A 12,540-nucleotide genomic window follows, 5' to 3' on the forward strand; every position below is an offset into this window, starting at 1 on the left:
GGCCGGTTCCAACAAGTATTTTAATGGATGTGTGGCGATAGCCACTGTCTCAAAAACTGGATGAAAGTAGAGCCCCTATTGTTTTTATCCATGTTGACTTTAAACTCACTGAAGCCAGGAAAACCTGTGTACTGAAAGGATTGGAGCAGAGTCAAAAGCAATGGTCGTCTTTCTTTAGAGAGTTTAAAACCAAATCCCTAGGAATGTGGGGAGTCTATGGTGCTGAGCTTTGTAGAGTAGGAAGACGGCTGTGTGTGTTTAGAATTTGCCTCGTACTGTTAGAGCTCGAGTTCCAGGGTGCCTGTGCTGCAGGGTGGTGCTTAGCACTGCTAAGTGCGAATAGGATGAATGGAGCCCCCACCCAGATCTTAAGTGAACATCTGAACTCCGCTTGTGACCATGCTAGAGGCAACCCACGAAGTGGCTAGTCATTAACCTTATGATGCAGAATGCAGCAGCGCACAGCAAGTTAATGCATTTCCAGAGAAGAGGCATTACTTAAGGTGGCCACCATTGATGTGACCCCCCCTGCTTCCCCTGCAGATGTGAAGTTGTGAGAGACCCAGCACGGGCCACCAGTGTGGTGTTGAGTCAAAGTCTCTGCCACCTGACCCAAAGCTGTACCTGTGAGCGGGAAACGACCTTTAGAATGAAGCCGGAAATCACACTGTGCCCTCACAGCACCGGCAACAGAACAAATGTATCTTTAGCACGCAAACGTTCTGCACGTAAGTTGTTACAGCGACTTGCATTATGGGCGCGCAATGGTGGACTGGTGTTGGAATTAAAGTACAACACCTTTAATACTGTTGCGCAGACTGGAGTTGGAATAATAAATGAAACTATTCCAATATCCAGCGCCCCCCGAAGGCAAGCTTGCGTGCAGAACAAATGTGCGCTAAAGACGCATTTGTTCAAATGACGGAGTTCCTAAGGCATGCGTAAAAAATGCATGCGGAATCTCGTCGTACATTCCCTGTAAGCTACAACATTCAGAACAATAACCCCAAGATACAAAAAAGATGTCATCTGCCCATGCAGGCCAGCGACGGCCTTCAATGCCAGTCAACTGACATACAGCCAGATCAGCACGAGTGCTAACCCTCACACCGCTGTAGCCACCCATCCAACGTGTGAAAGATGGCTACAGATCTTCCTCCTCTACTGCCTTGGCTGGCCTTTAACACCACAGAGACCCTGTAGCCCTGTGGTATGAAGTCTCAGAATGATTACAAGCAGAAGATACACACCCACAGCAGTTCAAAGTTAGGATGCAGACTTTGCTATTGGTTATTCCTCTGAGATAGCAGAACTCATGTGCCGCTTCCATGCTCTACTTCCTAGCAGAGGAGGTGGGAGGACTGTATTCACTTCCTATACCTTAACTAATTTGATGCCACATAACTTCTCAAAGTTACTGCAAATGTTTATTTAATAAAAACGTTTTATTAATTTTTTCCTGAAAAGAACAAACACTGCTGGACAATCTATTTATTGCAAGTGATATGTGTGCTGCAGGAACTAGATGTTCTTTCAATATCCCAACCTCCAGGAACAAGCCTCGACTGTTCAACTTTGCAACCCCTTGAAACTGAAAAGACAATAAACAGTCCTTGGGAATTTCAGTGAGTTTGCAGTAGTTAGTATGTAGTTACTGCATTTCCAGAGATGGTAGCAATGCTTGTTGCAAGGATTGCATTAATGCTGCTTAGTCATGCAGGCCCCAGAACAGGCTCACAAGTCCTTTCAGAAAATAGAGACAAGTCATTTCTAGACAAGTCATCTACTGCAAAATAAAAACCCTCCCACCAACCATGTCTCCATACATCACCCACTCCTGAAACCTAGAAAGAAAGATAATAACACATTTGGTGTGAAAATTCTAAGGCTGTACATGGTTTATTGTATACAAACCCGCTCTAACATTATGAAATACATTTACGAAAAACAAATACAAAGATAAAATACTATGTAAATAAAATATAATTTTCTTTGCTTTTTACAGAGTTGAGGCTGCGGCACTGGAGCAGTACAAGTTTTGCAGCAGTGTCCCGTTTGTTTGCTGGAGGACGTTGCTAACAGCTTTACCCCACTCACATCGGAGTGTTAATACCCTTGGCTCCTTTGTGTTGGACAGTGTTAGTGGAGGGGTAGGGAGGAAATCATTGTCTTGTGGTCTGCAGTTACTTTGGATGCTTATGGCTGGGAGTAGCATATTAACATTGCTGTGCCTCTACACACGAAGCAGCCATTGGACACCTGACATGACAGCCTCCTCAACTGGGATGACTGCAAGGTTACCTTGTGAGGCAGCAAAAAGGAAGAGGGTCTTCCACATTTCGAAAGGATGAAACTCAAACAATTGCAAAACAATACTTTGAGAAATGCAGGAAATGTTTGAACGTATTTCAGAACTCAAGTATTGTGAAATACAATTAGTTACATTTAAAAAAAAGTGTGCACACTGCCCTAAGGAAACCACTTGAGTTGTCAATGAACTGGAAGACCTAATTTACAAGAGCGAGTACGATCTCCCATACAGAATAGATGTGATCCAAGTAAGCATCAGTGAACAATTTTGTGGCTATTATTTCATATTAAAAAAACACATAAATATTATATAAAAACTTGCGTCATTGAAAAAACATTTGTATTTGGGATATTTTAGAGTTTCCTATTAAAAAATAATAATTTGAAGTGCACATTTGTTCTACCAATATTATATTTAGAGGTTGCTTGAATGCTTCAAGTCATACTACCATTATTACATCGACTAGTGAAGAATTCCAACAACCATACACACCAAATAAATGCTTTGTATGATTCTATATATTATTATTTCACTTTCATTAACTCTCTTCTTGGGGAATGATGTATTCAGCCTTGGCCCAAGACGGTCTATTGCTACATAGAATATTGAGTTTGTTTCAACTCAAGGAGTAAGGATTACCCCCTAGTCGTACTGCATCACTGAGGAGAAATCGGAAAATATTCTGAACTCCGTATCCTTGTTTTGTTAAGAAAGGTATATGGTTAGAAGCATAAACAATATGGTAAAAAAGTTGCCCGGACAAACATCAAATTTATCTTCCATAAATAAAAACATGAAAAATAATTATTCTCTTCCAAGGGGTCTGTATTCTTCTGAACACAATGGGACCCCCTACCCACACTCTCATACTTCCGTCAGCCTGTAGGGCTTTCAATTACATTTATGGATTTCAAAATATATAAATAATAATAAAAAGTGCCTTCAGATCTAACAAACGGGCAAGAGCACTGCAGGCTTTGCAAGGATTTAAAATGTGCACCACAATAAGTAAGCCTGCCTTCTTTGGCGTGCTTAGAGCACCTGTTTTCACTTACGGGGCTTTTACACATACACTTAGGGAAATAGGGTGAAAACTAATTTTACACTGAAATCTAGCTTTGCACTTTACCCTCCCAGTTAGGTCGCCCAGCGGCAATGAAACTGCAAAAAGCTTTAGGCCGAGCCCAGTTGGTCAGGTACCATGGACATCAGAGAAGCGCACCCAACAGAACCCAAGGGACCCAACATGGAGTGCAAGCCTTTCAAGAGGCTGCCCTCAGGACAACCAGGGTTTCTTTGGTCTCCGACTAGGAGACATATGTTCTCATTGCTAATGCTTTCTTTTCATCAACCATTGGCTCCAGTCAATTCACGCTCCATTAGGAAAATGTATAAAGTGCAACGTTCACCAAGAAGTTGGTCTGGTTGTGAAAAAACTAGAAGAGAACCCAGAGGCACTGGCTCCCTCCCTTTGCATGTCAGTTTCAGTATGGGACGGGATGTTTATTTGGGTTATAACCCATATAATTACTGAAAAGGATCCTCACAAGAATGTGAAAGGAGACAGACCAATGTATACAGAGTGTTCCTAAGCCTGATTTTGCAACCAAAAGTGTTCTGGTGCCAATGCTGCCTTTTTTCAAAATTCACAGACACACAGGAGTTCCGATAATGCGAGGAGTCCACCCAGTATTTGGCGAGGTCTGTCTGTCCTTCAATCAATTCAGCTACACAACATTTCTTAAGCCTGCATGGAGAAGAAAAGCTTTGCAAGATATATCTAGGCTGCCACTTCAATGCATGTACTTGAGGGGAATTCTAATGTAATTAGCCCATCTAAGTAAGGGCAGCATGCCTGCACATACTTATCTGCAGCAGGTGAGCCCTGTGGATTCTAACAAAAAAACATATATCCGCGCCTCATGCACACTTGGGTTGTTGGAGTTTGTAATGCACTCATATATTGTATGGAGTTCAGTGATCTAAAGATACTGAATAGGCAGTTTCTTACAGCCTACTTTAGAAGTTGGACCTAAAATGATTTATAAAGTACACAAGTAATTGTCATTCGCTAAGGCGGAGTTGTTGCACATGTAAAAATATATTTTAATTTTAAAACATAGACATGTTTGTTGTGATTGATATTTTTTTACCTAACTTATGACTTGCATAATTTAAAAATAAAAACTTTAAAGGCTCTGGTACTGGAGATTCAGCAAATATAAGGGTTTGCCTCCATGTGGCACAATGCCCTGGATGAAGGATGTTCTTGAACACTGTGCAATTGCTAGTGCAAACCAGTTGGCTCAGGGGGTTCAATCAAGACCCATGTTATGGATCAAGGGTCAAAGGTGCTCACAAATGTCCTGTGCCATGATCTACCCCAGAGAGCATCCATGAACTGGAGGATAAAGGAAGAAGTTGGGGACACAATCGGCAACCATGTCTGAGGTAGGCAACAGTGAAGCACCTATGTACTCACATCCATTTGAGGGAGAGCCCCATTGTCTCTTGTCGCACTACCCTGTGAAGGGAAAAAATCAACATCTATAGGTCATTCTACATTGCACCATAGTGCGAACGCTGATGTGCCACGATTGTCTGATCACAAGAAAACAGACGGCACGTGAATCACTCAAAAGACTGGCACAACAGCAGATATATCTGAGAAATGAAGTCACTTTCTAGCTAATATATCTTAAGGGTATTTCTGAATTCACCAGTGCCAGCAGAGATTGAGTCTGCACGTGTGTACTCAGTGGTGGTGTGTCACGTGCACTGACTGTCACAGAAGTAGGAGAGCACCTCTGTTTCCTGGGTGGATCAGGCGCAGCAGCCGGAAGCCCTAGAGGTAAATTAGTTGGGCGTAGCAGACTTATAGCGGAGGACTCCCTATTCAACAATAGTTACAGTTCCAACCAAAACAGAACTCACCCCAAATATGAATCTAGGTACCCATTTGTGAGATTTTTTAAATCTGGACATATTGGCGCGAGCCATTTCCGCAAGAACCAGTAAAAACAAGCCAAGACTTTTCTGGAAAAAAAATACAGCGTAGGCTTTTATGTGAGGGCTGGGGACCCTGATGGTGAGCGTCCGGCTGTGTCGCACTGGAGGTCCACTGGAGAGGCGCGGAAGCCCTCGAGTAATTTCCGTTGAGTCCCTGTGTCCGCATGCTGCCTCAGTAGTGATACACCTTGATCTGGTTATTCTCGTCCAGGCCCAGCTGCAGCACGCCTGGGCTGCCCGGCGTCTTGCCTGTCCTAGTGAAGAGCGGACTGGCACTCGGTTAAGGAAAACAAAGGGTACAAATAACTGCTGAATTAACAATCCAATGTCTATGCGCCCACAACAGAGGTATTAGGCAAGAAGGTGATCATGTGCACATCACACATACAGATGGGCGATCCAGCAGATTTACATGGAGAGCAGTGCCAAGAATCAGGCTCGGATCTTAGCTCACGTGCAAAAGCCAAGACTTGAAAAAGTTTGCTGTGTAAATGATACAACTAACATCACGTAAAATATAATAAAGTTGCCTCAAAATTCAAGAAAGTATATTTCCTTAACATGTTAAATACCGATCCACTTGTCCTTCCTTATGTTACGGCTTATTTTGACCTCATTGTGCATAGTTCCGCATTTTTTATACAGTGGGAACTCAAGCAAAGGTATTGGAGCACTTTACATGAGCGTTAGTAACACTGGACTTTCACACTCGTTTTAGGCAGGGGTAGATGAAGTGATTTGGCCAGAAACACAGAGGCCCTAATTACGATGTCGGCCTGACCATTTTGGTGTGGGGGTTCCGAACACGCTATTACGATGCGTCCTCACATGGTTCGGTCATAAACTCTCATTTCCCTATGGGCGCTTGTGCAGTGGTTGGAAACTAGCTGCAGCACAAGCTCAGATTGGGAAATGGGATGTCCTGTAAATCCATGCACCGCATGGAAGGCACCTCACCCCCCCAGACCCCAAACCAGAGGCATGGGGGCCCTGCTAGGGGCTCCAAAGTTGCTTTCTGGCAAGCTTTTCACGTCGGAAAGCCCGAAATGAAATGCCTGTCGGAAACAGACATCATAATGCAGACAGTGGAAACATCGTCTGCAGGGTATTATGTGCTGTCCCTGACCGGTAGACTGGCTCCTTGAGCCCTTTGGAAGCCAGTCGGTCCGACTGGCCAGTTTAAACTCCGACCGCCTCACTATAATTAGGCAGTCAGACTTTAAACCAAGGATGTCGGTTGGAGGCTTTCCAGCCGACATCCTAATGAGCCCCGGAATGTTGAGTCGAAGAAGAAACTCGAACCTGACTGCCACTTCTGGCTAAAATGCCACAGACCTTGAACTGAGCCAGAGCCAGAGCCAGGCTTCAGTCTCGAGCTTTCAGTGGCTTAACCACCTCTAATAACAGTGTTTCACAAGTGTGAAATGCAAAGGAAGAACTTTGTCATTAGCGCCAAAAGCAGTCATATGCTAATTAATGGGTACATTGGGCCATTGCAAATGTAGGATAAGACACGCACCGCTTAAGTGAACGACAAGTTGAATTGATGAAAAGTTGTTGCATGCAAACCAGGGCTTCGCTGCCTGAACAAATCAACGTTGAGGTAAATACTATATAGATACTCTGTTATTCTATAGGGTCGGATAACCCGTTTTTGTTTTAACCCAGTTGGTTTTTCACACCACTTCAACATGGCCCCCACACTCTTCACTGTTTATCACTCTTTTAATCACATCCTTCACTGTTCCAAAATGGCCCCCACACTTCGGACTGCTTTACAGTCCTTCGTTTATGATTATCACAATGCACCCGGCGTGCCGCATTAAGTAAGAATATCAGTCAGTTCGAGCTTTACACGCTAGCGGGAACCTGTAGTTTACAGCGTTCCAACATCACGTCTCTAGTGAGTATCAACTTTCCGCGTTTTGATAACTTTAAGGCCAACACTATCGGTCACCACGAAGTCTGTCTTCATCACGATACCTATGAAATAACAGCACTCTGTTACTTTTTTAGTTTTTTTCTGGCTGAGGGTTTCTTTCTCTTTTCTTTCACAACACCCGTAGTTCACAATAACATTTGAACCTCTTGGTTATCAAGCTACTTGCATGCATCGAGTTTTAAGATTTTAATTTATTTTACACGACGCCTCTTAGGAGCACGGGGACTATTTGACCTATCTTATAATAATAGTTTTAAATGGAAACATTGTGTTTAACTTGATATATTAGTGAAGTAGTGTGGCTCACTGGTTAGAGGCGGCAGACCCGAGAGCAGAGGACGGCCCGGGACCAGGGTTCGATTCCCGGCGCGGCAGGTTTCTGGACCAGGGTCAGCGGACTCGATAATTCTCTCGCCTCGGTGCCCACTCTGATCAGCGATCACACTCGGCAACTCTGGGCATTAGCTTGCCTCATCTTCACTAACGGCCCCACCAGACCGCCGGGGATGCCTGGTCTCACCCTGGAGATACCCATTAGCCTTGGGACCCTACGGGTAAGTAGTGCGCTATATAAATGCCTATACATTTACATATATGAACAGGAGATATCGCCCCTGAAAACAGTCCCTTTTTCATTTGTATACAGACTATTCCCCTGATGAAGGGCTAGAGAAGCCCGAAATGCATAGGGATGTAGAAAGAAATATTGTGGATGTATTTACTGACGTTTGAAGAGTACTTTTACCACACGGAAGAAAGTTACGAATTTGTAATGAAGAAGTGATAATTACAATTACAAATTTACATGGAATGAACTCGGTGTTTGTTTGAAATTAATTATACCTTCGGGTACTTCATAAAGCGGTGCACTGGGGGACAACTCCCACCGGGAGATTGCTATATAGTACATTGGGCAATTGCCCATGACAATCGCATTTGAGCTCTACCATAGAATAACAAAAACACACATTTTATTTATACAGCACTCTGTTGTGCACATTTTAAATATTAGAGTAAAACATTTATAGCACAAACTAGTGAGAGGCGCACTTTCATGCACTGCATTTATTTATTATTATTTAGTTATTTATTTCTGTACTTTTAACATTATTGTTAAAAAATTAACCCAGCTGGGAGTGTTGACATTACTACAAAAGTTAACACATACCATCTGTTTCGTGCAGAGAGACACAGAAGCACACATTCCAACTGCTGAGGTGTAGTTCTCAGCCTGGTAACTAATGAACTACACAGCCATGCCACCCTGCAAAAAAAACCAAATGTGTGCGAAAGCGTGCAAGCGAGTGTGGATGTGAGTGTGTTGTAGAAATGTGGTTTAGATAATTTCAATGCTACCACCTGTGCTGCCTCTTTGGAGGTAGTCTGATGAACTGATTCACATGTAGCTGGGTGTGAGGAAGCTTGCTCTTTGCATGCACTGCTGCCTGTATAAACTGCCCAGCTGCCTGTGCTTCTCATGTTTTGTGTGTCCCTGCTCCCCTATACGGCCAAAGTACTTGAGTAAGCTCACCAATTTCCTGGAACAAACCCACATACTGGATGCCTCTCAATCAGGATTCCGTGCCAACCACTGCACTGAGACCGCGCTGATTGCCGCCACAGACACCATCAGAATGCTCTTCAATTGTGGACAGACTGTGGCCTTGATCCTCATCGAACTCTTTGAAGCATTCAACACAGTCGCCCATGACACCATCCTAAACAGGCTCTACAAAATAGGCATGCAGCAAGTCGCCCTGAAGTGTATAGCCTCCTTCCTTACAGGACGCACAGAGCATCAGACTGCCTCCCCTCACCTCCGCACCCAAAGACATCATACGGGGCGTACCACAAGGATCATCCCTCAGCCCCACTCTGTTTAACATCTACAGGACCCCTCTCGTAGACGTCATCAGATTTCACTGACTCAACATAATCTCTCTCCTAAGCGGATGACACACAACTGATCCTTTTGCTCATGTGGACCCCTCCAAAGCCAAAACCAACTTCTGCAATGCCATGAACACCGTAGACAAATGGATGAGAAACAACTGCCTCCAACAAAACTCAGACATAACTGAAGTACTGACCTTTGGGAAGAACACCTCCGCATGGGACTACATCTGGTGATCTGCAGAACTCTGACCCACGCCCACGCCGAACAACCATGCTCGCAACCTCGGCATCATTCTTGACAGCCAACTGAAACAACAAGTTAAAGCAGTCGCCTCCTCCTGCTTCCACACACTTTGTTTGGTCATAGAATCTTCAGATGGATCTCAAACACCACCAGAGACTGTCATTCAGGCCCTCGTCACCAGCCGCCTCGACTATGGCAATGCCCTCTACTCCGGCATTTCCCCCCAGCTCCTCAGAAGACTCCAGAGCATATAGAGAGAGGCAGCCAGACTCATCCTGGACCTCCCCCAAACGAAGCCACATCACCCCCACCTGAGAGACCACCACTGGTTCCCCAATCAGAAGAGATGCCAGTTAAAGATCCTTACACCCAGTTAAAGATCCTTACACACATCTATAAAGCCTTCCACGACTTAGGACCCGCCTACTTCAACCACCAACTGAACTTCCACCAACCGCTACACACCTGTGCTCCTTTTCACTTGCTCTTGCACCCCCCACATCCGTCGCAGCTTTTTCTCATACACCATGCCATGACATGGAATGAACTTCCCCTCCAGCTCTGTACAGTCCCCTCACTGGCAGCCTTCAGTAGAGACTCAAGACCTGGCTCTTTAATAGAGACAGAGCACCCAGATACCCCTAGGGGTGCAAGTATTGTGCTATACAAATGCTGTCTGATCGATGGGAGAGGCAGAGCTGCTCCTACTATGCTGTAAGGTTTTCACTTCTACTCCCGCTTGCTCTATGCTTGATGTCCATATCATTCTGCGAGCGAGCTGAGTTTACCTTTGCTGTGCATTCCTATGTGTGTAGGGGAAGCTTGAAATCCAGCTATATTACCCGAAAACAGCTGGAATAACAACCTCTTTGATTACCTTTTTAGTGATCTGTTGATAATGGAATTTCATCCATTCTACCTGTAAGAGCATTGCCAACTGCTGAGCCAAACGTTTTCTGGCCTATGAAGCTTCTTCGTAAATGGAAGGATATCTTTCAAGCCTGAAGTCTGAGCAAGTACTCTTATTGTAGCTGGAAGGATAGATCTGCCTGTAGTGTAGGGATACCGCAGGCAGATGTCTGACTTTGTAAGAATCCCCAACTAAAAAATATAATTTTGCTATCAGGGGTCCGATGCTGTATACATTCCTTTTAATCTAGTGGTGTTGTCCTCTCTAACTCCAAACCTCTGCGATCTGTTTAACCATGATAATATTTTTTCCTGCACTCTGAGACCTCAGCCTGTAAGAGCTGCATGCCCTAAGGGACAGTGTTGCTGTCAGACACCTGAGCCCCTGAGATCCGTTTAATATGGTTTTCTAAGTCTGCAACTTTAGATTTTAGGAGTCAAGTAACCTGACAGGTTTGTTGCCTGAGAATCTGTATAAACGGAGGAGTAGTTCTGTCTAAAAGTTAGGCATGCAAGACAATTTTAACTTTATGGATAACCGCTGGTCCCGCAAGATCAAAGTGTTTTAAGGAACTGTTTTGCTGCCAAGCTCCCCGATCTCTTAAAATTTGTTTGTACTTCATAGCTCTTCAGTCATATGTCTGTCCCTGAAATATCTAGACCACCTGTGATACAACTCTGCTGTCAAAGACACATGAGACTGTAAAATCACAGAACTAGTTTGGACATAAAATGGCTGATCCTGTTTGAAATATGTAACATAAATAAGAAGCCTGTACATTTTTTTAAGTCGATGGAAAATGATTTTGACTGGGACTGTAAGATATCTGTGACATGAGGGATAGCTCTCCTGTCAGACGGCCACTGTACATCTCTGTAATCCGCAAACTCTGCAGTCACTGGATTGAACCTCTATAATCTGTGTGACCCGAGGAGCTTGACAGATCTCCAGAACATGTGGGATAGAAAAGTTGTCAGATCCTTTATAGTCTCTGTAACCCACCAAACCAGGTGAAGTGAACCAAGTTTCATTACTTGTATCAGGGCCCAGAGGCTACGCCACTGTGAGCAGGAGCATTCTTTGTAATCTGTGGGGCGGCTCGACCGCTAAAGCGGAGGAGCGTCACCCCACAGAGCAGGTCAAAAAGGAAAAAATAAAAAAACTCACTGTTATCATTTTATTTTTCCGTTGTTTCTCAGCTAGGTTGGGGCGGGCCTCTCACAGAGGAGCTGGAGGAGGAGTGGTTCGGACTCTCTTAAGTGCCCATGACGGTTTGGCCAAACCGTCATGAGCACTTTGCATGTTCCCCACCAAGGCTGCATCACAGCCTAGGTGGAGAACATGCCCAGGCTCACTTTGCATGTTCTCCACCCAGGCTGCATCACAGCCTGGGTGGAGAACATGCCCAGGCTCACTTTGCATGTTCTCCACCCAGGCTGCATCACAGTCTGGGTGGAAAACATGCCCAGGCTCCCTGTCCCCGTCTGAGTGCCGAACCACGGCGCTCAGACCAATCACAATGCTGTGATTGGCTTAAGGGAGCCTGAATGTCCGGGTGTTTCCTGTTTCTGCTTTGTCCTGGAAGCGGGTAAAGAGGACCGAAAAGGCGCGGCGGCACACAGGTAAGGGATTGTTTTATTTTTGTTTTCATTCCCCTACTCACCCGACCCTCCGCCGTTAAATAGCAGCCGCCGTTGGATACAGTTGAGGTCTGAGCTTTTTGGTATCTCCCTTACTTGTAAGCTCTGTAGCATAACTTACTGTATAGAGCCCGAGCATGTAGCGCGGCGCACAAGTTACTACTTGTGTAACGATATATCTGTAAGAGACATCAGTTAGTGATAGATTCCTTACCTTAGAATATCCCCAGGCGACAGACTGGATCTGGAAAGTTTTGCTTAGCAGTACTCCTGCACGTCAGTAGGTGGCGTCCTGCGGCTCCGCGTCGGTCGCTGGCATCGTATGCGCCGAGATGACGTCACAGAGACTATTTAGGTGCCGCCCATGTGCGCTGGCCTCAATTCTGTACACGACTTTCCGCGCCAGGAACGCAGAGCCATGCAAGATATTGACCACTGTTGCATTGAAAACTAGGGCCCTGAAAGGGATGTCCTTAACCCTAGTAATCAGTTTGAGGAACGGGGAGGATGGGTGGGGCGGTAAGGAATCCATCACTAACTAATGTCTCTTACAGATATATCGGTACACAAGTAGTAACTTGTGCATCT

General features: G+C 44.8%; 1 protein-coding gene across 5 annotated transcripts in view; it reads right to left on the reverse strand.

The window, feature by feature from the left end:
- Positions 1–1,874: 1,874 nt before the first annotated feature.
- CEP164 (centrosomal protein 164) overlaps positions 1,875–12,540 on the reverse strand; it is a 459,099-nt gene continuing 448,433 nt past the window's right edge. For all 5 annotated transcript variants that reach the window (XM_086957031.1, XM_086957028.1, XM_086957030.1 and 2 more), the window contains one exon: positions 1,875–5,589. In XM_086957031.1, the coding sequence (XP_086813157.1) occupies positions 5,493–5,589 (97 nt within the window). In that variant the 3' untranslated portion in view covers positions 1,875–5,492. The remainder of the gene's footprint in view (positions 5,590–12,540) is intronic.

This window comes from Lissotriton vulgaris, chromosome 2_1 (genome assembly GCF_964263255.1).
Source record: "Lissotriton vulgaris chromosome 2_1, aLisVul1.2, whole genome shotgun sequence".
NCBI classification, from domain to species: Eukaryota; Metazoa; Chordata; class Amphibia; order Caudata; family Salamandridae; genus Lissotriton; species Lissotriton vulgaris.